General features: G+C 40.8%; 2 protein-coding genes across 2 annotated transcripts in view; both read left to right on the top strand.

Moving 5' to 3' along the window:
• LOC144945690 (C4b-binding protein alpha chain-like) overlaps positions 1-6,062 on the top strand; it is a 29,042-nt gene extending 22,980 nt beyond the window's left edge. Inside the window, exons 12-14 of the mRNA XM_078874258.1 lie at positions 1,926-2,028; positions 3,519-3,592; positions 5,962-6,062. Coding sequence (XP_078730384.1) covers positions 1,926-2,028; positions 3,519-3,592; positions 5,962-6,062 — 278 coding nt within the window. The remainder of the gene's footprint in view (positions 1-1,925; positions 2,029-3,518; positions 3,593-5,961) is intronic.
• Positions 6,063-6,284: 222 nt separating this feature from the next.
• Positions 6,285-27,416, top strand: part of LOC144945689 (sushi, von Willebrand factor type A, EGF and pentraxin domain-containing protein 1-like) — a 35,766-nt gene continuing 14,634 nt past the window's right edge. The window contains exons 1-12 of the mRNA XM_078874257.1: positions 6,285-6,351; positions 9,020-9,116; positions 9,945-10,024; positions 12,641-12,814; positions 13,205-13,408; positions 15,012-15,108; positions 17,051-17,139; positions 19,227-19,394; positions 20,142-20,357; positions 21,729-21,896; positions 23,669-23,881; positions 25,251-25,347. Coding sequence (XP_078730383.1) covers position 12,814; positions 13,205-13,408; positions 15,012-15,108; positions 17,051-17,139; positions 19,227-19,394; positions 20,142-20,357; positions 21,729-21,896; positions 23,669-23,881; positions 25,251-25,347 — 1,253 coding nt within the window. The 5' untranslated portion in view covers positions 6,285-6,351; positions 9,020-9,116; positions 9,945-10,024; positions 12,641-12,813. The remainder of the gene's footprint in view (positions 6,352-9,019; positions 9,117-9,944; positions 10,025-12,640; positions 12,815-13,204; positions 13,409-15,011; positions 15,109-17,050; positions 17,140-19,226; positions 19,395-20,141; positions 20,358-21,728; positions 21,897-23,668; positions 23,882-25,250; positions 25,348-27,416) is intronic.

Genomic DNA, 27,416 nt, shown 5'->3' with positions numbered 1-27,416 from the left:
AAACAAATATCTAAGTGTTAATGTTTAAAATACATTGTCATTTAATAATAGTGAAAGTTCGTATTTTTATGCAGTATAGAAGAGCGAATTGTATAGAGGGATTCCTCACTAACTCAATCTTTTTACACTTAAACTTTGGGTGACTGCCCGTTGCTCTTAAATTCTTTACCACAATTATGGATCAGAAAAAAATCTAAAATCAATACTTTTGTCAAAAATGTATCATTGCATTTGCTATGCTTATTACTTGTGTCTTCTTTACATTCGCCTTAATCCTTCCTTTAGTCATCATTTGTGTAGATCACAAGTACTACAATTTATCCTCTCGTGCTCAGTCCAATGTTTGTATAATCTGATGGCCAAGTCCAGTTCATAGTTACAAGCTTGTAACTTAAAATAACATCTAAACCGTACTGGGTTGGATCGACCGAGTCATTTTAATACATTTCTTGACATCCTGGATCGGATAGATTTAGCTCAGAATTGGATTATTGATATGATCCCGGCTACGTGATCATTAAAAACAGGTGACGGAAGTGAATGAGCGGTAAAGTTAGAACCCCCCCCCCACCCTTTTTCCCCTCTCCCCCCCTCCCCCACTTATTCCTCCTGCTCCCTCTACTCCCTACTTAACCCTTTCCCATTCCAATGACGTACCTATACATCATCGTGTACGTCATCGGAATAGAATTGGAAGTAAAAGGTCATGCAGGAGGGGGTGTGGCACAGTTTGGCACGTGTTGCTACAATGGTCTGCGGAGAGTACAATTTCTTTAAAAACAGCGGTGCTACGCCTCTAACTAAAGTTTACATTAACTACTTGTGTGTTCCGGGATTCAGTGGTGAATGGGATCCACCCTGCAACTAGCAGGTGTCTCGAAATGGGAAAAGGTTAACTTCTTCTTCCCTCACCTTCCTCAGTCCCACATAAAAGTACACATACCCCGCTCGCGGTCTCCACTCGGTGGGGCAGCGAGCCCAATCTCCCGCCTCTAAACTCAGGAGCACAGCGTTTGGACTTCTGTCTGCGGAGTTCTGTACTCCACCACCCTCCTTCCTCCCCTCACATCGTGGTTTGTGCTCTGTACCAGACCCTTACTGAAATATATAAAAACGTGAAAAAAATTGAAAGTGTTGTCAAGTAGAAAATATTCTCCTCCAGTACCTGATTAGCATGGACAATATGCTCGCAGCGATGCATCATTTTTGTGGGACGTTTAAAAGTGGTAGGTCTTATTTGGCCACTTTCCGTATGCAATAAATTAATGAGCCGCATCTGGCCCCTGGGCTGTAGGTTCCCTTTCATTAGTTTAAGGTATGCTTGGGTAAGATCACACTATGCCACAATAAAAGATATTGCAAATGCAGGGCTGCACCACTACATTTTACCTCATAAAAGTGACTCAAAAGGCCCATTTTAAAGAGACCACTTGGATGGGAAACAATCGCCTTCTCACACTTCTACCCGTTACATGTTTTCGTGTTACCTTAAACACAACTAATATCGTCATCTAGGCAAAATTGACATCTTTAATATGATCAGTTAGAGATAAACGGCAAGAAAAATACCCTTTTAAAGGTCAGAAACCAATACTAATTTGGCATTTAGTTCCTGAACATTGCCAAGGGGCGACATGTCCCCTTCGGAACTGGATTGGCTTGGTGAGGCTGCTGTGGGAATCCAGGTTAAGTCCAGTTTGCCAGTTTGGTAACCGGACTGACTCACTTCATAGCGATCACGGGTAGAGGCATAAGAGACATGAAGAGATAGTCAGATAGAGGAAGAACACACAAGGAATGTCCATATAAAAGAGACACGTAGACAAAAGCATGGAGAAAAAATTATTATTCTATTGTGTGGTCATGACGGTTTAGACAAAGTTTACAAACTGTTGAAAGCCATAATCTTTCCGCTTTATTTACAGAGGTCAATTGTGGACGGCCAGAAATTACCAATGGTATATGCAGTGGTCAATACCCTTCTCATTTTGCTTATGGTAAAAGCGTCTCATGCCAATGCAATACTGGGTGAGTTGTTTTCTTATTATAACATTCACTGCAATGTATGTCCATGAAGCCCAGATGGTGGAAAAATACTTACTTTCATGCCATCCATCCAGACCATCTTGTGGATTTAAACTTTTATTGCAACGTGGTTATGAGACCTGCGGAGTTAATCCATTGATATTTCAAGATTAATAATTATCATTCTGTGAGGCTGGTGAGCAGAATGGCAATAAGCACACAAATTGAAGCTGCACATCAAGTTAAAGTCTTTCCCTGCTGTCTGCATCAACATGCAATGGATTGGCGCGGTTTCAGTGATGGTATATGTTCGTAAATCTTATATTGGAGGAATGCCTCTCCTTAAGGGTGTCACGGTGGCGAGATGTTATCTTTTTCGCCAGGTTTGCATGAGGTCGCGGGTTTGATCTGGACCCTGATGCCTGTATATTTGGACTTTGCATTTTCTCCCCATAATGGTATGGATTTTTCTCCGGGTTGTCCAGTTTTTCCCTTTACATTTAGAAACATGTGTTTACATTATTTGGCTGCTATGAATTTCCACATAATACGCCACTTCGTTGAGTTCATTTTTCACTAGGTGGCTTTTGAAAAACAGGAAGAAAATAGTTTAGTTTAAGTCTTTCCGTGAAGTGGTATTCAATTAATCGACCCCAAAAGAAAATTGTGCCAGGTTAACCCTCAAAGTAAGATTTGAACTCGCAACCGTTTTATTGTGATTATGCTTATGTCCAGTCTAAAAGCACTGCCCATGCGTGTGTATTCTGTGAATTACGTCATCCGCAATCCGAAGGCATCTCTCCCTTCCCTGTGATGCAACTAGAAAAACTGAAAACTGATTTCATTGCTTCATCTCCACAGTGGTCATCCTCTCACATGTGTTCCCTCCATGGGCTGCCACTAACGTGTTACCATCATCCCTTATAGCCCACGTCCACTTTTATTAACAGTCAATCTGATGTCTCCGACTTGCATGCATTCTCTAATCCTTGTTCCTTTTTCTATATTTCAGTGTAATTCCAGGCATAGATCTCTCCATTTATATTTTCGCACTTTTCGGCTTTTATTAAACTACTTGGTCAATGTCCATGTTTCTAATTCATATGTCGTGACAGATAATATTCACTGATAGAAAGCTAATTTAGACCAATTGGTATTTTGCTTTTTCATTATAAAATATAGCCCTCTTCAGCTATAGGTTATCTGCTGGTTCCATCAACCAACCCCATCTTCCAACCTCAAACATGTGTTTCTGTAGCTTATCTATCTTAACCCGAGATTCCTGCTTGGGCCCCATCATGTGACTGTCCTCACAAGATTATATCACTGCCAGTCCCTAATACATAATTCCCCATTCAGGATCCAGCTCTGTGTTTAAATATTTCAACAAATCTTATTTTAACAATATTTTAACTTTCCTTTTGTTAATGCTGTGAAATTATACACTATATGTAAGTTATTACATTGTTTTTCTGACTTTTTTTCTTACAAAGGTATGAATTAACGACCTCCAATAATGCTATTCGTTGTCAAGAAAACGGGCGTTGGACTCCTTTTCATTGCAAAGGTAAATAGTTGCAGCTATGTAGAATAAAGTCGCGTAATCGCCTCACAGACTGAGTTTGTATAGAGGTGACGGTGAATTTCCAACAGCTGCCCAGTTGTGTTTGTTGGGACTTAATCAAGTTTAGCATTTTCTGTGAAATAGACTTGTTGGACACTAAAATAATTGGCAAATATAAACCACAACGCTTCAGTCCGAGCCCAAATCTCGATTAGGAAATGTCACTGGCAAGTATTCATGCACCTGAAAATTTACCAGGTGAGAACACTGAGACAGCAGATATCTCTTACAAGGGTGACTTCAACAAATAACAAAACCAAAGGAAGAGATGCAAACAAGGGGGGGTTTGTGAATTCCAGGGACCGGCTGAGAATGAAGAACATCGAGTAATGAGGAAATCTCAGTCATTCTCACAGAGCACATCAAATACCGATCTCACCAAAAATTCTCCGACTTCCATTTTTTTACAATGTTTGATTGAAGTACGCACACAAGTCCGGCACAACGTGTTGGGGGTTTCTGGGAAGGGGGGACAGCAAAACCGCGAGAGGAAGGGGAGCTTGTCAGCGTTTGCACAAGTCTAGGCATCGGGAAAAATCTCCTACCTCCCTTAATTTCATCAGTTATTTATCCAGAATAGCCTCACTGAGTCTAAACAAATTTCAGGAAGGCCTAGTTATAGCTCATTTCGCGCTTGATGCAGAGGGTGATGGTTCATATCCAGTGACCGCACTGATTAATACTGTGGGTGTATTACTCGTAAAATATCCGCTTCACAGTGGATGCTACAGATCTCGTCACATGATCGCAAGAGTTGGCCATTGTGTGCCGATGTCATGGTGCAAATGTTGCCAAATAAAAACATCCGCAAACTACTCAATTAGGATTACACGTTAAAACTAAACAAAAAAACGAAAACCGACTAAACCTGGTTTTTTTTAATGGTACCCCACCCAGTAGAAAGTGCCAAAGGAGACAATCTGGGCTCGTATGCTACAAAATCTTCTCTCCCCCCCCCCCCCTCAGAAAAACCCAATAAAAATGTCTCTATAGCTATTAACTAACCATATACGACCCAAATGCGACAGAACAACCACCCCCAACTGCCCACGATGCTCTGGACACTCCTCAAACTAAGATATTCCTTTTGGGAATGTCCAGACATTAACACTTTGTTTCAAATGATCACTTGCTACTTTAATTACATTCACAAAACAAGCATCTCACCCTCACCAGAAATGTCCCTGTTGAGGTTGAAACATCAATGCCTTTCCAGGGAGGCAAATACATTATTCAAAATTTTCAATGTTATGGCAAAACGCACCATTATGGCCAACTGAAAAGACCATGCTCCCCCAACACTGCAGGAATGGGTCGATAAATTGTAAAAAATTGCCGCTCTAGAGCATCTAAGTGCAAAACTAATAGGTCAGGGAGGAAGCTTCCCACCAAATATGGAACCCCTTCACTACCTCTCTTCCAGTGGACATTGATGCTTAAAGGGCATTCATTAGAGCATTTAGGCACTCCCCCCTTCCCCCCTTTTTTTCTAGTCCCACAGGGGTATCTGAGCTTAGGGAGACACCAGGGTTGTGGAGTTTATTTAAACATATGGTTTAGACAGGTTTCCATTGCACTGTACTCCGTAATTTGTTTATGCTGGTGTCAACCCTCTTTCATCGCCTCTGTATGTACCTGTTTATTTGTTGTTAATAACATACCTTTTAAGAAAGAACAACTAAACAAAAACAATTATCGCCCCCTACTGGCAGCCTAATGCCCGTTTGCAGGCCAGGTGCTGAGTCATCTAGTGTCCACAGGGACACCTGCCATTGGCGGTGCCCTTTTAAATGTGTTGAGATGAGATATGATGTAAAGTGCTCTGAGATACGCCAGAGTATATATTCGTTGGTATCTCTATATTCAAAACAAATCATTAGGTGGGAAACAGTCCGCCTTGGTAGAGATTGCTTCTATGGTCTTGACTTTTCTCCAATCCTAGAAAAGTTAATAAAATTGATCGATTCTGAATCCACATTAGATCTGTCTACTGCCTATGGATGGGTGTTTTCATGACTTTCATTGTATCAGAATTAAGGAGGGTATTTTATATGACAACATGTTCTAGGAGTGTATTATTCAGGAAGACTTTGGAAAAAGTGAAGTATATTTGTGTTAATTGGCCTTTTGCATTTACATATATAACAAGTTCATGTTATAAATCCAACATTTGGCATTTAAAAGGTAGTTTAAGTTTCGTCTTGTCAAGCAATTACAGGGATCGAGTGCTTGATATAAAATAACAATGCTGATGCTACAAATAATGTGACGTTGACCACCATAGGCTCATGTTCTCTTAATTGTTTTCTCAGTGGTAACATGCAACTACCCAAATGAAATTAGCAATCTACGATATACGGCTCCGTCGAACATATTTGGAGAAACTATCACCTTTACCTGCAAGAGTGGGTGAGCATTAAATTAACAAATTGATATGAATAAATTGTGTATTTTACGTGTAGAAAATAAATTGAAGGCATGTTTTGACACCATCTGGGAAAGTACCAACACCTGATAATGTAGATGTCTTGCAGTGCTGTATTAAGTTTTTCACTTAAATGGTTTTGTATTGTAATTACCCCTCATGAGATGAGCAATGCTTAAACAGAATGCTTCTTGTTAAAGTTACGAGTTGGAGGGATTTGCGAGTGCTGTCTGTCAAGCCAATAAGCAGTGGTCTCATCCCGCTCCAAAATGTATACGTAAGTGATGCACATTGTTGGTTTCTGCCATTAACACTATTGATCCGTTACTCGTGTTATCCCTTTTGCAATACAATCGTCAAATGTGATAGAACCTGGTCCAAATCACTGCAATGTGAATCGTGCACATCACTACACCAGCCAGAACATTTTCGGCATTTTCTTAGTAACATTAATGTACAACCCTTTGTTAATCCACTTCTGGATGAAGGCCTCCTCCCACCGAAGATTTGTTTGACCATACTTCATCACACTGATCATTGAGGGTTGCTGCAGATGGTTCTCAGGACTGGTTCATATATCACTAATCAGTGTTGTTAGAATATATTGAGCTCCAGGTAATGGCCTATAAAAGCCTTTGTGTTAAGTTATTTTATTCACGTGAAAAATATTACCTATTTACTCATAGATAGAGCGTAGTTTGTTTTGCAAGCCCCGACTAGCTCAGAGATGAGTGCCCCATTGACCGCTTGAGAAGGCACTTTTACTTGACCTAATGTGGACTCTGCACCAAAGGGGGTGAGTTTTGTTGGCCGAATTATGCCTAACCACCTTTGACTCTCTAGAGTACGTGTCAACCACACCGAAGTACAGTCGTTTAAAATTAAGGCTGAGTTGACCGGGTTCGTATAATTCCTACTGTATATGGACAGGAATTATACTTGGTTCTCCCAGTGAACTAGCCAGTACAACGCTGCTCTCCATAGTTAGTTGAGTGCAAGATTAAAAGTAATACTAATTTACGTTTGTAAGCCAAAATTAACCTGGAGATCCCAATGCATAAATACCCTCTCCCGCCTTTTGATTGGATGGAATTCACCAGCTCCGATTGGCTTATTCCCATTTTCATGCTCATATTCATTTACTCATGCCCATTGTCATGCCCATATTTATATTCATCTTACCTATATAAGTAATTTTTTGTCTGTCGCTCTGTCTTCTGTGTGTCTGTGTGTGGACGCGACTTGCAACGGATTTAACTCACAAACTGTGGGGTTTATATTTTTTTAAAAATACACAGATACCACGCGATTAAGCCCGGTGGTGAGCCAGTCCGATTCGTATTTTATATCTGTCATCTTTAAAGTAGTTACATCAACAATTTTTTCCTTTTATAAGCACAGGGTGGCGCCAGAGCACGTATCTGCGCATGCGCGAAACGCCGACCCGTGGTTACCCCTTGCAACGCACACACGCGATCGGTGGGGGGAGGGGGGAATTCTCATTCGCGTTAGAAATGCAAAATAAATACACACAACGCTGAGGTAAATGATTCAAAGTGTGATATCCTCCCCTCCACCACCCCAATGTGTGGACTTACTACTATAGGGTTGGTAGATACTACTACTATAGCCCTTAGATACTATTACTGTAGAGGGGGGGGGGGGGTTAACAGCCCAGCCCCAGCCTGCAAACGTGCCACCTCGGCCAGCTGGGCAATCTAGGCGAGGCCGGGGGATCTGCACGGGACTAGTCCTCACCACTACACTCTGTGAAGTTACATTTCGATTTAAAGCTTTCGTGACTGCAGGGATTCATCTTCTTGGTTCTTTCGGTAAAGTCACGTAGAATAGAAGGGAAGTAATAAAATAATAAAAATAAAACATAATAACTTCTGTGAAGTTAGTACCATTATAGAGTCGATACATACTATAAAAGAGTCGGTATATACGATGATAGAGTGGGTAGATACTACTGTAGAGTAGGTAGATACTACTGTAAAGTTTGTAGTTACTGCTACTGTCGAGCGGGCGGTGGCGGGGGGGTATAGCAGCCCAGCCCCACTTTCTATAACTTTTTGGACTTCTGCAAGCCTCTTATAATTTTGTTGACGGACAAATGGACAGACAAACCACACGCCGGGCTTTCACAATAGCTTAGTATTTGTGTATGTATATGTTATCGTTTGAGAGAAGTTTTGAAATATATTTTTCCCCCAGGCAACGCCAGGTACTTCCCGCTAGTATGTTATAAAGGTCGACCGTATCTGAGGACCCATGTTACAATTCTATAGCTTTGGAGCTGTACTAGCAAAAGCCCAATCGCCCCAGGAAATGAGACTTAACCTCGGAGTACTTAGAAGGTGATCAGATGATCTCAGGGACCTCGTTGGAGTGTAAACCCGGCTCAGTTTCTGCAAACCCATTGTGAGGGCCTTGTAGGTCAGCAGCGGGTCTTATAATCCACTTGATACTTGACTGGTAGCTAGTGCAAAGACAAGAGACCAGGTGTGTGATGTGCTCGTAAAACTAAGTGTGTCTAAAGACGATTGCAGCTGCATTCTGAAGGAGCTGGAGTCTACCCAGCACCTTATCCAGAATCCAGAACAGTAACGTGTTGCAGTGATCAAGTCGGGAGAACACAAAAGCATGGAACAGTCTCTAAATCATTTGGTGACGGGAATCAACTCAGTCGGGAAATAATTCTAAGGTGGAAGAACAAGGTTCTAGCCACCCAAGATACATGTGATTACATAAGGTGTCCAATATGAACACACACACACAGTGGGTACGGATCAAGGATAATTAATACTGTTGCCTGATCACTGATCCAGCGATGCAGAAATCCTATTTTCACATTAACCTTAATTATGCCCAGCACATATATCACTGTTTTAGCTGACATGTTAAACATAACTGTGGTATGTGTCTGTCTGTGTATTTTTCAGAAAAAAAGTGCAAAAAGATAACACTTTCAGAAAATTTGAAAATTGACGATACCAACGTTAACGTTGGCAGTCAAGTGAATTTTTTTTGTGATGAAGGGTAAGATTATATGACTGTTACATCCATTGTCAAAAGGCATTCGTTTGTTTTAATTTAGACTTACAAAGCAATGCTCATTTTCAGTGCCGTTTTATATTCAAACCCTAATTTGTATCAGCATGGTATTTGATGTGTATATACTCTTAGGTTTTTTCTGTAAAGTTACGTAGGTAAAAAATAAAAATAAATAAAAATAATAATAGAAATAAAATAATAAATCACGACGTTTCGGAGGCAACACAAGTCTCCGACATCAGGTGGGACGTCACAGTAAGATTTACTGTATCAAGTGACACAAAAATTCCAAGATACAAGTTCTTAAATACAAGTTAAGGGGGGAGGAGGGGGGGGAGGGGCTTATCTGAATGTGGTAGCCAATGAATGGAACGTATTGGGGGGGGCGGGGCTAAAAGAAAAAAACAGGTGCACATGCTAAAAGAGAACAACAGGTGCACATGCTAGAAGAGAACGACAATGCACATGTTGTTTACCCAGTGTTGGTTAACAATCCAAATACAAAAAAGGAGAGTACTGTTAAACGCTGGGGATGTCAACACTCTCCATGCTTCTTTGCGCAATTTTGACTTTTGAAAAAACAACATTTCTATTGACAATGTTTCTGAAGTATATGTTATAGAATGTAAACACTGATTAAAAAGAGTTTTTTTAGACATTGATATGCTGCTTTTTAGGACCAAAGTCAGCTTTGTGAAAGCACTCCAAGCTGCTTTCCGCTTCTTTTTTGCATCTCTTTCATTCTGTGCCAATGTGTTATGAAAGGGAACTTCACTAACTGATTTGTATCTGTTTTGTGCATATGTTTTTCAGATATACCTTAATTGGCAGTAATGAAGCTGAGTGCTTGCCGACGCTAGAATGGTCCATTGAAAAAGCACCCATCTGTAAACGTAAGTATTAAACAGTGTTAAATACTCTATGAGATCTCTTTTACCAGTGGCAAAATATAATGGTAGGTTTTTACCCTTTTAACTGGTACAAAACTGACACCTTTATTCAAGGCATCATGTTTGCAATGACCACAACACAAGTAGTCAATAAAGCAAACAAAAAGAAGCAACTCTGATAAGGATAATAATATGCACTGTCCTTGAAGTTGATTGGCCCACACCCGAGACGGCTTTCTTTAGAGCCTAGTCCCCATTGGTGTAGGGCCAGATGACACCAGAAGGCGTACAACTCAAAAACAGTGCAATATCAGAGTATTGAGAGTTCGGGGTAAACATTTACACTATGAGATCTCTTTTACCAGTGGCAAAATATAATGGTAGGTTTTTACCCTTTTAACTGGTACAAAACTGACACCTTTATTCAAGGCATCATGTTTGCAATGACCACAACACAAGTAGTCAATAAAGCAAACAAAAAGAAGCAACTCTGATAAGGATAATAATATGCACTGTCCTTGAAGTTGATTGGCCCACACCCGAGACGGCTTTCTTTAGAGCCTAGTCCCCATTGGTGTAGGGCCAGATGACACCAGAAGGCGTACAACTCAAAAACAGTGCAATATCAGAGTATTGAGAGTTCGGGGTAAACATTTACACTATGAGATCTCTTTTACCAGTGGCAAAATATAATGGTAGGTTTTTACCCTTTTAACTGGTACAAAACTGACACCTTTATTCAAGGCATCATGTTTGCAATGACCACATGTACCAGTTAAAAGGGTAAAAACCTACCATTATATTTTGCCACTGGTAAAAGAGATCTCATAGTGTAAATGCTTACCCCGAACTCTCAATACTCTGATATTGCACTGTTTTTGAGTTGTACGCCTTCTGGTGTCATCTGGCCCTACACCAATGGGGACTAGGCTCTAAAGAAAGCCGTCTCGGGTGTGGGCCAATCAACTTCAAGGACAGTGCATATTATTATCCTTATCAGAGTTGCTTCTTTTTGTTTGCTTTATTGACTACTTGTGTTGTGGTCATTGCAAACATGATGCCTTGAATAAAGGTGTCAGTTTTGTACCAGTTAAAAGGGTAAAAACCTACCATTATATTTTGCCACTGGTAAAAGAGATCTCATAGTGTAAATGTTTACCCCGAACTCTCAATACTCTGATATTGCACTGTTTTTGAGTTGTACGCCTTCTGGTGTCATCTGGCCCTACACCAATGGGGACTAGGCTCTAAAGAAAGCCGTCTCGGGTGTGGGCCAATCAACTTCAAGGACAGTGCATATTATTATCCTTATCAGAGTTGCTTCTTTTTGTTTGCTTTATTGACTACTTGTGTTGTGGTCATTGCAAACATGATGCCTTGAATAAAGGTGTCAGTTTTGTACCAGTTAAAAGGGTAAAAACCTACCATTATATTTTGCCACTGGTAAAAGAGATCTCATAGTGTAAATGTTTACCCCGAACTCTCAATACTCTGATATTGCACTGTTTTTGAGTTGTACGCCTTCTGGTGTCATCTGGCCCTACACCAATGGGGACTAGGCTCTAAAGAAAGCCGTCTCGGGTGTGGGCCAATCAACTTCAAGGACAGTGCATATTATTATCCTTATCAGAGTTGCTTCTTTTTGTTTGCTTTATTGACTACTTGTGTTGTGGTCATTGCAAACATGATGCCTTGAATAAAGGTGTCAGTGTTAAATAGTTAAACCTCTCTGAGCCAGGCTCTTTTTGGGGGAGAGATTTTACATTACGGATGGAATCTCCTTCTTTCGTATGGATTAATAGCAGATTAAATATGTAATTTTAGATTTGTTAGCCACTCAATTGTCTGTTCAGAAGCAGAGTGGTCAATGCTTTGGGATTCGTGGCTGCACTCGCAGGCCGCCAAATCTTTTATGCACCATTTGTGCACACTGCTAATAATAAATACATATTACTCAAGTTAATTTAAGAGCATAAAATTGGGACCTAATTTAATAACTATGTTTACAATATACTGTTATTATGCATAAAAACCTCTACAGTACAGTTTCATCTGAGTCACCATAAACATGAAGCAGATATTGAAAGCTGAACTGTAGCTGAGGTGGAAAATTGTAAATATTGTATGGTGGACTTACATTATTTATTTGTCAACTAAGTGTGTAACAATGTGTAAATATCAGTACACTAACATAGCACATGGTTGACCAAGATGTCCATGGGCATGAGGTTTCTCTGGATTAATTACATTGTAATTGTAATGTTTATCTTTTCTTTCCCATGGAGATAAGTGGGGTTAACAGGGTAAGTAGGCCCAGGTGTACACGCAAGCTCGGCAGAGTTCTGGTGATGCACTCTGTTCATTTCAATATTTTTTCAGAGATTTTTTTGCATCATGATATGTGCATCATGCATTTGACGTGACTCAAATAAACCCGCGATGCCATATTTTAGGGAAAAAAGTTTGCCGGAGAAGTTATACTTTAGTCAAGAAAAATATTATACCCATAACGCAAATTATTTACAAATCCTCTCTTCAGATAATAAGAGGATGTGTGGTTCCTCTGACCTCTGTGATAATTTCTATTGTCGATGTTGTGTTATGTTTTTCTCTTAACAGCGGTGACGTGCGACCAACTTGATATTCAAAATGGAAGTTTTGACGTTTCTCTGCCAGTTCAATTCAACACTTTTATCAGATATAGTTGCAATGAAAATTATGTATTGGTGGGAAACCAAACGATAGAATGCTTACGTACAGGCAAATTGAGTAGCGAAAAACCCTACTGCAAAAGTACGTATTTAAGTAACCATGTTCATGCATTCTAGACCCTCCCACATTTTGCCTTCTAAGAGTTTCCTTTACAGCACTGTTAGTTTTTAAAAAAAATCATGAAAATCATTATCGAAATATGCAAGCTAATGTTCTCCCAAATAAATATTTATTCACGACAAAGTTCTACTCGCCAGTCAGTACCATTTTTTATGATCCTGGCAGATGCTTGGCCAAGTCAATGCTGACAGACATTTAAACTTGGAATTGTGTCATCATTAGCCCACTGCTCTATTGATAATTAACTCTTCCATTATTTACAATGATGAATGTCATGAATTAAAGGATTGCTTTTGCATAACAGTGTGAGACAGCTGCTAACTCCTAAATTATGCACGTGTTTATAAACAGTGGCAGATACGTGTGACAACCCCTCAGCAGTAGTGAACGCGGAACCGATTATCCACAATAGAGACTTTAAGGCTGGTGTAACAGTGGAATATAAATGCAAACGTGGCTTTAGTTCGGCCAATGAGGGACCACTGAATACAATCAACTGCCAGAAGAGTCCGGAAGGCCATTTCAAATGGACTGAGCCCACTATAAATTGCACACGTACGTACGGTATGGTTTTATGCTGAGATGCCTATTTGCGTTCATCACCATTTTCAAGATGCTCCATGAATTACTCCCATATACTGTACCTCTCCCCATTCATCACACTCTACTCAAATCTTTTCTAGCAATTAAGGTATATTTTCAAATCCCCCAGTTGACAGCTATTACATTACAGGTTGCTCCTTCTGTTCTGCTGCCCTTGCATTTGGGAACTCAACACAATTATCTCCAGATAACTATTTCCCTGTTCAAATACTAGCTCAAGTGCTTTTTTATTGTATCTGCCTATGACAGCATACTATCCCCCTATTTTCCATCGCTAAGTTTGGGTTTGACGAAGGCTTGGAGCATAGACATGCAAGTATAGAAGTACAGTACTGTACTTTACATGTTATTTTATCAGTACACACTTTGTGTAAGGGTAGTGGTTTCACTGATACACACACTGGTTCTTGGAGGAAACACCTTTATTTAACAACCCCAACAGGGTAACCCCCTAAACGTACAACATAACTAACTAGACCCCAACAGGATCACTCCATAATATACAACACAGTTAACTCTGTACTCTGGTCCACTACCTAACCATACAACGGGACACTACATAGCGGTAACCACCACGGGGTAACTATATTGCCGGACCAGGTCCGTTAGCATACTGCTTGATCCATCACTAACAAGCCCCGAAGCCTGGAGACCGAAGAAACGTAGACGACGAGTTGATTCCCAGAAGACAGCAGCCCAGATCGTTCTCCAGACTCGCCTCTTTTGCTCCTCAGTGTGGCCTGGCTCCGCCCTCGGCCACGCCTCCTTCTGGATCTTCCCAGAAAAACGAGGATCCTACACCACGTGTTCCATTACCTCTTCTGTCTGGTCACGTGCCCTCAGAGGTTCACCCAGACTATTACGTCCTCCCATGCCCCCTCTCTGCATTCACCAGAGCCATGTCCCTCATGGACTATCCTTGGTACCCCAGCACACGCCGCTGACAGAGAGGGCCATTTACACCCTGTTTTTCCTTGGAACTGCTACTGGCGCCATGCGCCGTAGTGACCCCATTTATGTCACTAAATAAGTATTCCTTAATTCTACTGTTATTCTGCCCTCATCCTTCTCTCCATTAACCCTCTTGTTGTTCAGATGCATTTCTTGTGGAGAGCGAAACTCTGCTCTTCAACCCCCAGTCTGACGGAGAATGGAATCCCCCATCCTCCCCTACTCCTACTATGTGCTGCTTGTTTATGGCTGACCTTATTGCTACCAATGTGCTATGTGGCCATTAAGTCACGTCCAATCTGTGGTGAGTGACGTGCAGTGGTTAGCGCATTCTTAACTACTGCATTCAAACCACCTGAGTTTGATTGCTGTTCCTGCCATGCATCAGTTGCAGTGACATCCAAACAGTTCTCAAGCCCCTCCAAGGCCCCCTCAGGGGTTAAATGAGCACTTAACACGATGTATAAACAACTTTAGGGGGTATTAAAACATCAGGGTGGGATTTTGCCCACACCACGCCTCGTGTGCTTAACATGTGCTTTATACCACTTTCCCTTACAGATGATAATTGTAATTGGAGGCTTTATTTGTGTTTCATTCACAGCAATAACATGTGAATCTCCTGAAGTGGTAGATAATGCAAAATTGGTTGGTGACGAGGTCACATTTGGTAAAACAGTTACATATGTATGCAAAACAGGGTAAGTAATCATTTTTTTGTTATCACAGCACATAATAGGGTGGGTGTCAGATGGGATTGCTGCATATACAAAAAATGCCCGGGTTGCGGAAGACCAAATTTACCGAAATACGACGTTACAAAAATGCTCTTAGTTATGTAAGCGCAAGTAGTGCAGTGCGGTGAGGTTGCAGATGAATACCGCGGAGCAAGGTGTAAAGCGGGCAGCAGCCTTTCGCCTCAGAGTGAAGCATAAGTCTTTGCCTCTGCGGTATCACGTAAATGTTTTCTATTATTAGAACTATATATTTTCCCCCATGTTTATATGGCTAGTTTCCTTCATTTGTAGTTTATTTCATGACTTATTTATTGTATGTACGTTATTTAACACAATTATAATTCGATTGCTTATGGTCTCAGCTAACAGCAATCGGAAAAATCTAGGCCTAGCTTAATGCAAGGTAATAATATTCGGAAGTGACTGCTTTCTGTTAACAATTAATATTAAAATGTTTCGTGGTATTCATAAACAATTGGATACAGTGTATGTTCCATTAGTTTAATTATGGGCAGTGTTAGGGTAGATATTCGATCAAATGAAAGAATCATAGGAAGTGCAGAGCGTATGTACAGCAATACTGTCTCCGCCTCGCTGTGCGCTGCGTTGCACCGCTATCCGAATAGATAACCTCGCATCCAATAAACCTTCAGAGCCAGGGTGAACATCCGACTCCAAACGTATTTAATGAATTGAACGAGGCAAAACCGATGTAAAAACACAGCACAAACACAGCACATGTCAACACTCAGCAACATCAATACGATAAATGAACACCACAGCATCACAACATCGTCCTAGACAACATGAACTCAACAATAGATCCTGGATGGACCAGGCACCCACACCAGTACTTAACAGCTACAAAAGGGAATAAGCCACTGTGCCAAACAAGGGCACATCGTGCAACCACCACACTGCACCCTAAATGCATAGCACCACACATAACACTGAACTGTGGATGAGACACCGCATCATCCTTGCTCTCAAGATCGCAACATAGCCACCTGGGTACAAGTCTGACTCGACTCACTCAATCACAAGTAACATTCACAACAAGGCAAGCCGCAGGCCTCGTTGCCAATTAGGCCTCGTCTCTATCATAACAACCCAACAGCATTATAAAGGCATCCGCAACACCACAATGGTCATTCTAACACCACAACAGCACTCCCAGTACCACAAGAACACAAACGAACTCAGACAATGCTTCACAAAGTCTCACAATGCACAGTTACAGCTGCCTCCACTGGGACCCGATCCGTGCCACCATTTTGAACTCTGTGTAATGGCTGACGCCAGCCTCGTGGCCGAAAGGCTGTCAAATCCTAACTTCCTGGTCACGCGACCAAACTCAACCTCAAAACAGGAAACTCCTGCGTACACACACCCCCACTCCTGCCGCGGAACAAAACACCCGCCGTGAGGCAGAACAAATACGATACACTTAGTGATAGAAAGGGACAGTGTGATACAACACTGAGAGAGAATAAACGAGTAATTGGTAGGGGAGGCACAACTATTTCTGGCTATGGGATTTTATCTTGATTTTGGGGGGAAATTGTTCAGTTTCCGACATACGGAAAATTCGTGTTATGGATCGTTCTTGGGAACCTAATCCTCCTGTTACCCGGGGACTGCCTGTAAGTGGGTGAGTGGCACACATTGGGAACTTCATTTCTTCCACAGCATAATTGACAGTGTCTATTTTTGTCCAATGTGATTGTCTCGTTTGGATGGACCCAAGTCCAAATGTAATATGTACATTCACAGAAAACAGGAAGAATGATCCAATGGTAATTGCTTTGTAGATCAGAGGAATTATGCTATATTTCAATTGACTTAACTATTGCAATAATATTTCTGCCTTTCAAAGAATATTTGTTCTGAATGATCTTTGTTTCAGGTTCACAATTAAAGGTAATGACACGAGAGAGTGTCTGGCTGATGGGACATGGTCAAATATCACTCCTACCTGTGAAAGGGAGTCCATTGGTAAGGAACTTTATGGTTCTATGCAGCACATCATACATACTCATAAAAGCTATTTGCCCATCCAACAGCCCTAAGCACACATTACATCCCCTGAATATAACCTTTTTGTTATTTTGGGAAACTTCCAGAAGGTCCCTCTAATCGCCTCCCTCCCCTGCTTTTCACCAATTATGTCCCTTGGTATCATGCTCCACCTCTCACTCTCCTCCCCCTTTCTCTTTCCCGCCAATTCCCCCTCTCCGAGTCCTCAGCCAATCCGATGCTTTCCTGTGCCTTACAACACACCAGCAATCATTAATTCATTATTTAGCTTTTTTGTCGACTGATGTGAAGTTTACATTACTCTAAGGTGTCCTCACATGGCCCTTACGCCTCCATAGGTGAGCTAAAGTTTAGAATTAACAATCAGTATAAAAAACACATCAGTAATTGCCTATTTTTAAAACATGCAGGGTTGAAAACCTTAATTGATAAAGATTTCAAAGTGCATAGCTTCAGTGGCTTCCGCATATCTGAAGAGAGTTCCAAACAGCCGTAGAAGCACATCTGAAAGCACGCGATGCAGTGGCCGTCTTTGTTTGACGGTTAGTCAAACGCCGCTGCAAGGATGATCGAAGTTTGCGTGATGGTTTATGCTCATTGACGATATCGGCAAGGTATCGTGGTTCATTTGTGGCAAGCACTTTGTGTGTAATGAGCGTGAACTTATAATGTATTCGTTCAGCAACCGGAAACCAATGTAGCTCAGCGAGCACTGGACGGACATGGTTGGATCTTGTAGTCCCCGTAACGATACGTGCTAAAGAATTTTGTCCACCGTGCAGCTTGTTAATGTTTTTGCCAGACGTCCCATAGAATAGGGAGTTGTAATAATCGAGCCTTTCATATGAACGTAGCAAAAAGTACACACATTACACGTCATTTTGTTGAAGCAGCACTAAGCCATTATTGCATTTGCAATACAATTCAAATCCTTGGTAGAGAGCAGAGAAACTCACATGAGCATAAATTATTGTTGGGCTCGGCCACGTAATGATCTGGTCAAATTTCTGCAGTTAAGACCTCTCCACCACCTGACAGCGAAACTAATTAAATTGTCACGTGTACAAGCGTTAAACAATGGGCCAATCATTATAGTTTAAACTCACCAATACGTTGAAGAATAATTCTCACGAACAAATGTTTACTTATTTAGGTTTTATTTTAGTACAGGGAAAACCCCTTTGGCAAATAAATGGTAATTTTAGATGGGGACCGAGTTACACCATATAAATAAAAGACGAACCAATCAATCCAAAACAACTTCATATTCAGGTTCCGAATGGCAAGGTCGTGCCATCAACATGGTGCAACTAACACAAGAAATAAAAGGCGATTAGAACACATTACATGCACGCAAAAAATGTAGCAATTGGATTAAACGCATGCTTGACAATTTAACTTCTTGGGCAGTATCAGATTGTGGTGTGTCTTAACGAAGTAGTTTTTTGACAGACGATTATGTGGGTTAATACAAAATCAATTAGAAATAGTAATATGGGTTTAAAAAACAATCTGCGTTTTAAACATATTTGGATGTGTGGGTTTTGTGTGTGACACGGTGCTTCATTGGTAACCTCAGACCATTGGTGGGATGACCATGCTGATGGTAGCACGAACGGCACCAATTCTTGACACTCACCCGGCTCCTAATTTGCCATGTAATTTTGTGCCGTGACTCCACCCATTCTGCATGGTAAACGGGGCCAAAAACTGCTACAATATTTTTTTGCGCAATAGCTTATGTGGATTTAGGGTTCACTCCAAGATCGCACGTCTTCAATTGTATTCTTATGAGCAAATTGTACAAGAAGAGGTGGGTAGAACATTCCCTCCACTTTGCTCTGGCTCAAAATCACCAAGAAGTGGTCCCACTGGAAATTTGTGGATGGGGGGAGGGGGGTTTCTGTAAGTGGCAGATAATTACTGTACTCCCGTTTGCATTCGTCCACAGGTGTCTGCACAGTTAAGAGCAGTTATTTCTGTGGATGAATGCCAAGAGTGCTCCCTGTCTTAACGTGGATAAAGTCTACTCTGTTTTCTTGCAGGTCAACCGTGTGAAAGGCTAGGTAGCATAAGCAAAGGTCACGTACATGTGAACCAAACAAACCCAAACATAGCACAGTATGCGTGTGATGACGGTTATGTTCTGGAAGGACCTTCAGTAAGAACATGCAAAAATAACAAGTGGAGTGGTTTGGAGCCTATTTGCAGAGGTATGCTCTACACGGTACGACCTAATGATTAATGGCTATCAGACACCCATCTTAAGAGGTGATTATGATCAAGAGGATGATTATAAGATACTCATCTTGTACTTAGGAGGCCTATGTTAAAACCCCAGTTTGATATATATGGCGAATAATAATTCTCATACGTAGGGAATTTTATTGCCTCGGCCCAGTCATTATGGTGTAAGAAATCATCGTCTCAAAATATTCATTGTGTATCTGGCTTAAGTAGTATAGTCATAACACTTAACTCGCACGAAAACAAGTTTTGAATTATAATCACATTCAGGGGTAGAATTATCCCATCTTTCCTCCATCACAGGTATAACTTTGTGCAGTTAATAGTCGTCAACCTGTGAGACTGGATCCCACAATGAGAATGCATAATTTCCACCGCTGGCACAAGGCTGCCTAGACAAACATGAGTGCCACCCTATTGCTGACACTGACTTTTAAATGTTATACACACGTGCTGTCAAATTTGGGGATGCCAATGAGTGAGAGCCATGAGACACGAGGTAGCAGGAGCTTTCAGTGGACACAAGGTCCTCGTAGCATTGCCTATAACCACCAGCATCACTGCCTACATCGTTGCTCCCTGGGATGTCGATTTCCCACACATAATTATAGTTCTGGACGTGTGAGAAAAAGGTGCACAAATCGACAGCCTGTAATTAAAATGTTATTTTCCATTTATTAATGCAATGGCAATCACAGTGCGTTTTTCCACAGTGCTCTCCAGCAATGAATGCGGAACCCCACCAATGATAGACAATGCTGATTTGAATCAAGATGTGTTTGGCAAGTCAAGTTTTAAGATAGGGACTAATATTAACTATAATTGCAAGCCTGGCTATACTACATCAAGTGGTTCTGTCTCCATTTCCATTCGATGTAGATTAATGGATGATCGTGGTAAATGGAACAATCCTGCGAGTACATGCAATGGTAAGTTCGGTAGGTGTAGGGGAAATTAGTTTTAGCTTAACAGCACATGCACCCAAACCGTATTGGTATGTTAAATGTATTCGTACTAAATTCCCATATATATGCAATAATGTACAAATAAGGATATTAATTACTCATTATAGTATAACTGGCAATGAGAGGATAGATACCCTCTTGATGGGCTTTCCGAGCCTTTGGTCGGTGATGTGGTCTCTCAGGAGCGCATTTACCACTTATCACAGAGAGGTTCATGGATCAAATCCAGTGAACACTTTGGTCACAACTGCGGGTGTAATAACCAAAGAAAATATACGCGTTCTGTATTGCAGTGGACATTAATTATCCTATGTCATTCGTAAGAGGAAGCCATGGTCCAAATTAGAAAAATTACCCGCAAGTTTTTAACTTAGAATGTGCATAGCAATCATCGCACCCTAAAAAAACTTGGCAGGACTCCTGAAAAAAGGGTTGTGAAACTCATTGAGGCTTTCCTGGGTAAACATGGATAATAATCATTTAAAAAAATGTACCACACACATTTATATGAGAATTTGAATCTGGTTGGCAGCATCATATGGTACATGCAGCGGGTGTTTGAATGTCCTGAGAGAATTGTAAATCGTGCTCTGTATCCAGAGGTCGTGCATCCAGGACACCATGAATAGTAAAGAATAGTGATGTACACAGAAAAAACATAAGTATTCATAATGCAGTGTATAAGTGTCGTCATGAATATCAATGAGCTCATGGGCACTAATGGATGATTATCAATATATGGCATAGAATTAAGGCCCGTATTCATAAGTCACGGCTTGGCTCTGGCTCCATTGCGCCAGCTCAAACCCGGCTCTGGAACCATGCTCGGGATTTCCATGAGATGATCCTCAACCAAGCCACGGCTGAGCCATTCTTGCGTTTTGGGAAGCAACTGAGCTGCTCAAGCCTGAGCTGATCCGTGTTTGAGATCGACCAAGAACAGAGCCTCGACTAAAGCAAAATACGACTCAATCGTTTTCACTGATTAATAAATGCGAATTAAGTCATTGTCTACATTAAATACCATTACGCATGCCGATTTTTTTAAATCTGGCACGTCACTGGAATTGTGAAATTAAGATTACAAACAAAACGTGAGATGTAAAATTTTTGCAGTTCCAATAACAAGCACAGAGCTTTAATTTGAGACGACGACTTGCGCGTCTCTGGCTGCAGCACGTATTAAAGTCAAGACAAAATATAGCAGTCAGTGCCCTGCTCGCAAAACCCAAAACCCTTACAAATGCATGAGCATTTAGTTTGAATTGACTTTAGTTAAAATTGATGAGTGTTGCTTTGAATACTAATATACGTGATATTGTATTTCCATTGCAGAGGCATGTCAAATTCCAGGCAACATAGAAAATGGTGAAGTAGTAGTGGATAATAGTAACCCAAGGAGAATCGTATACTTATGCAATGAAGGATATATATTATTTGGAAATAATATGAGGACGTGTTCAAATCTCGGAAAATGGAGCGGAAAGGAACCATCTTGCACAAGTACGACTTGCGCTGCTGCCACCCTGTCACCATTGGAACCTCGTTTGCCAGTAACAAAATATGATAATAGTTTTTTTTACCCTTTTATCTGGCAACAAAACTGACACATTTTTTTACAAGAAGTCATATTTGCATTGACCACAATACCTGCAGTCGGAATGCATACTCTGATGGTTCATTGTCCTTGAGTTGTGCGCCTTTTGGCGTCATCTGGTCCATCACCATGTGAGACTAGGCTCTGAAGAAAGCTGTCTCGGGTGTGGACCAATCAATTTCAAGGACAGTGCATACATTATCAGAGTTATGTTTTTTGTTTGCATTCCGACTGCAGGTATTGTGGTCAATGCAAACATGACTCCTTGTAAAAAAGGTGTCAGTTTTGTTGCCAGATAAAAGGGTAAAAAAACAATTATCATATGTCACCCTGTCATTTAGGGTGGTGACAAAGCCACGTAGCTGAACGTTCGGTGTTTTTTGCAGAGGTTCGCGGTTCAAATCCGGCAGGTGGATCTGACTATTACTGTAGTTGTACTGACTCAAAATGGCCTTCTCGAAATTAGTAAGCCAATGTATGCCGGTGTCATGGTCCAAATTTTCTAAATCCAAAAAACTACCATCAAACTACTCAAATGAGATCACACGCATCAACGACCGCATACTTTTTGATACGTAGTGCCTTTTGTAATAGCCTTGCACTATAAGAATGTCACGAATAGCACATGTACTAAATTGTTATTATCTTGGTCTGGGTAAATTAAGTATCGTGTGTCGTGCCACTGATGTTAAGAATGGCAGCCAGTTTCATCGTGCCAACTTTGTACAGTCGGTGTGTAACAATTCTTCCCTTGAAATAAATTCTCACTATGCCGATTCCTGCATCGGAATGCATATGTAGGAATCTCATATTTTAACGTTCGCCTAAAGTTTAAAGAGCATACAAAGCTGTAAAACGAGACATTAAAATTGAAACGAAGTCGGTAAAAAATTAGGCAAAAACTAATGGAATTGCGACCTCGAACCATTACAGTTAAATCGCTGGGGGTGGGAGGGAATTATTGAATTCCTTGGTTACAGTTTATGGCAATGTAAATGAGTGCATTCATCATTTATGAATAGGAAATAAAATTGCCAGTCATGTACAGTTTCATTATTTCACGTTATTGTCTGCGATATCGAATTTTTCACCACAACCTCTGTCAGTGCAAATAGTACCACACTTTGATCTTCTAGCTGGTTTGAATAAGGAAATCATTTCTCGATTTAAAGCTTTCGTGACTGCAGGGATTCATCTTCTTGGTTCTTTCGGTAAATGCAGATTCTTTTGACAAGGCGCATTTCCCCCCCCCTTCCAACCCAGCTTAAATAGACGTTCCAAGCGTGGTGATGTTTCATTTAGACGCTGTCGCCTCGACAGACCTGGTCTTCACCTGAGGACGGCTGCTTGTGTTGTGGCCGAAACGTCGTGAGAATTATTTTATTATGTTTTATTTTTATTATTTTATTACTTCCCTGCTACGTGACTTTACCGAAAGAACCAAGAAGATGAAATTAGTTCTGTTATTTCTCAGTTTTACTGCACTATACAGATCCAGTAATTCTGAAAAAGAAATGCCAAATTGATGTCGAAGTTTTTGTGCAAGGATGCACCTTTGCCAGGCAGCAATCAATGCCAGGTTGGGGATGGTGATTAGAAAGCAATGTTATACACAGTAAAACCTCTCCAAGCTGGACTAATAGTTTTCATGATACATTGTTGGTGTGTGTTTTTCTAGTCGCAGGAAACGATGTATGTGGGACTCCTCCTAATATACCCAATGCAATGCTGATAGAAGAACATGAGCAGCAGGAGAGCTTCCCTGTGGATAAACGCGTTCGTTATCGTTGCAAACCAGGATACACGGTATCTCCCGGTTCATCTTACACATTGTATTGTAGAAGAGAAGGCAATGCCATTAAGTGGGACATGCCTAAACTGAAATGCTCTCGTAAGTCTCTTTTTTACTTAAACATTTCTTATAAATATCATGATATCGTTGTATAATAAAATCAGATGATTAAATGTTAAATTTTTCTGAAGATGTTTTTGTAGAGATCAGAAGCAGGAGAAATGTTTTGTTTTAATAAATGTATCCCCTTACCCATTAACTGATCTCTTAATGCAATAAAAACTAAGAAAATGTAAATATCTGTTCTGGTCTACAGCAGGATTTGTTATATAGGAAGTAGACATTCTTGAAGTGACATTAATTTTACAAATCCTTCCCAATTAACTTAATACCACTTATTCGCACGGAAAATTACAGTGGCAATCTTTATTTTCCGTGGCCTTATCTGCGGCTGTCACGGGTTGGAATGACGGGTGTGTGAGTTGGTTTTGGACAATGAGTATTGTCGTGTGGGAAATTGTATATCACCTGGGCCATAGGGAAATGAACATATTAATGGCATAAACATCATACCAATGACTTTAACATTGACAATACATATTACCACTGCCACTTCTCTTTTAAATGTGAAATGTGCATATAAAACTGTTCAATGACCCAAATACAGACAGTCCCCGGGTTATGAAAAGGGTTATGGAAGGGTTATGTTCTCGAGAACAATCCGAAACCCGAATTTTCCATATGTTGGAAACTGAACAATTTTCCCGCAAAATCAACGATAAAATCCCATAGCCAGAAATAGTGTCTCCCCTACCCGAATACTAGTTCGTTTTCTCTGAGTACCGTATCGCGCTGTCGTCCATTTTCTAACGCTACCTGTACCGTATTGCTGTACATACCCTCTGCACTACCCTAACACTGCCCATAATTAAACTGATGGAACATATACCGTATCCATTTATTTATGAATACCACGAAACATTTTAATATGAATTGTTAACAGAAAGCAGTCACATCCAAATGTTCGTTTATCGTGCATTAGGCTTGGCGTAGACTTGTCCGATCGCTATTAGCTGACACCATAAGCAATCAAAGTGTAATTGTGTTAAATAAAGTACATACAGTAACTAAGTCATGAAATAAAGTTAAAATGAAGAAAACTAGCAATAGAAACTTGGAAAAAAAGATAGTTCCCCGCGGTATTCATCCACAACCTCACCGCGGTGCACTACTTGCACATACGTAACTACCGCAAAAAATCCCACATTTTTTTACGTGATTTATGCGAGCTTTTCCGTAAGGTCGGATTTCCATCAGTCGGGTCTTCTGCAACCCGGGGACTGTCCGTACATAGATAATTCTAACTTTTATTTCATTTTATACTATGGACTATAATTGCCATGCAATAACTCACACTAATTTGCTCGTTTACAGTTACATGTGCTGACGCTATTTACACTTTTTGCAGCCAAAACCTGCAGTTTTCCGGGCGAAATTGAAAATGGATATTTTGAGGGAGATTCATTCCAATATCGGCGCATAGTGACATATTTCTGTAATAAAGGGTAAGTTTACAAGTCTGAACTTTTAATTTTTGTAATTTAAAATCCATTTCTGTACTTAAAGGATGTGCTCCAACATGCAGTGGATCTCTCCACAACATGAGAGGTCCATCATTCTCCTCTGCTGCGTCTCAATCTTGAACTCATGACTCAGCCTACTGTCCAAATGTGCTCTCTATTCTAGATTTGAAGCTTTCGTGACTGCAAGGATTCATATTCTTGGGTTTTTTTCGGTAAAGTCACGTAGGTAAAAAATTTAAATTAATAAAAGTTAAATTAAAATAAAATTAAAATCACGACGTTTCGGAGGCAACACAAGCCTCCGTCTCCAGGTGGAACCGTCACAGCACGCTCGCTGTATCAAGTAAATGAGAAATTCCAAGAGATCCGACCCCGTATATATACTGGTTGAGGGGGGAGGAGCCAGGGCAGGTCCCTGGATAGGAGTTTTTTTTTATTATTATGGTAAGGTTGGTGCGGCTGAAGCTACGGCTAGTCTACATTGTTTTATCATGTTTAGCTTCTTTTTTCACACGCTGGTTTCCTGCTTTAAGTTTTACCCACAAAGCAACGTAGCATCTACATGGCAGGGGCTCAGTCCCATTAGCAGCAGCTGCACTTTAACAACTCTGGCACCCCCCCCCCCCCTCTCAGCCAGTCTACATAACAAAGGCTCAGTCCTTTGTTATGTAGACTAGCCGTAGCTTCAGCCGCACCAACCTTACCATAATAATAAAAAAAAACTCCTATTCAGGGACCTGCCCTGGCTCCTTCCCCCTCAACCAGTATATATACGGGATCGGATCTCTTGGAATTTCTCATTTACTTGATACAGCGAGCGTGCTGTGACGGTTCCACCTGAAGACGGAGGCTTGTGTTGCTTCCGAAACGTTGTGATTTTTATTTTATTTTTTTATTTTACTTTTATTAATTTTAATTTTTTACCTACGTGACTTTAACGAAAAAAACCCAAGAATATGTGCTCTCTATATTGCACTTCGCCGCAGGGTTTTTTTAGCTGCAATTTGCTCAGTTTGGATTACACAGAGCAACATTGTCCATTCCTGCAAAAAGATGGCAGGATCTCCTAAAAGCAGACTTGAAACTCGATACGGGTTTCCTGGGTAAACAAGCATAATAGTAATATCACTTACTGCTGTTTATTGAATACAGATTGCATGTAAGTATATGATAAACACTGTTATGAACACACTGAAATTATAGTTGATGCAAACTGGCCCGGTTTCTGTCTGATACCTTGCAACAATTCACTGGTAAGACCACCTCATCTGTACTTAACTCAGCTCACTTGGTATCCTTAATTATGGACATCTCACTCTCTCCAGGTGATTTGCTTATTAGTTTCGATGTAGTTTCTTTGTTCACCAAAGTTCCTGTGCCCGACACCATTGCAATCATTGAAGATGTGGTTGAAGAAATGGTCCAGAGCTGGTAGGCCATGTGGCCAGATGACGAACATATCATCTATGTATCTCTTTCACAAGGAAGGACGTAGGGTGGATGCCTGGATGGTATTTGTCTCAAATTTCTCCATGAAAACATTGGCTACAACTGGAGATAAGGGAGAACCCATTGGGGTACCTTGAACTTGTTTGTAGAATGTTCCATTCCAGGTGAAGTAAGTGTTGTTGAGGCAGTGTCTAATCAGGGCCGGGACATCAGGATTCAGTGCTTGTTGGACCAAATCTTCAATGATTGCAATGGTGTCAGGCACAGGAACTTTGGTAAACAAATATATCACGTTGAAACTGACAAGCAAATCACCTGGAGATAGTGAGATGTTCTTAATTGAAGATATCAAGTGAGCTGAGATAAGTACAGCTGAGGTGGTCTTACCAGTGAATGGTTGCAAGGTCTCAGACAGAAATCTGGCAAGTTTGTAGGTGAGTGAGATAATGGTGGAGACGACAGGACGGAGTGGTGTACCTTCTTTATGGATTTTTGGTAAGCCATAAAATCTGGGTGGTCTAGCAGCAGAGGGTTTTAAGGAAAGTCGCTTGGTTAGTTCGATTAGAGATGTCGAATCAGTGATGATGTTGTTGGTTTTTGTA

This window comes from Lampetra fluviatilis, chromosome 38 (genome assembly GCF_964198595.1).
Source record: "Lampetra fluviatilis chromosome 38, kcLamFluv1.1, whole genome shotgun sequence".
Classification (NCBI taxonomy): Eukaryota; Metazoa; Chordata; class Hyperoartia; order Petromyzontiformes; family Petromyzontidae; genus Lampetra; species Lampetra fluviatilis.
The sequence above is the reverse complement of the archived record's forward strand: the minus strand, read 5'-3'. Positions and strand labels throughout refer to the sequence as shown.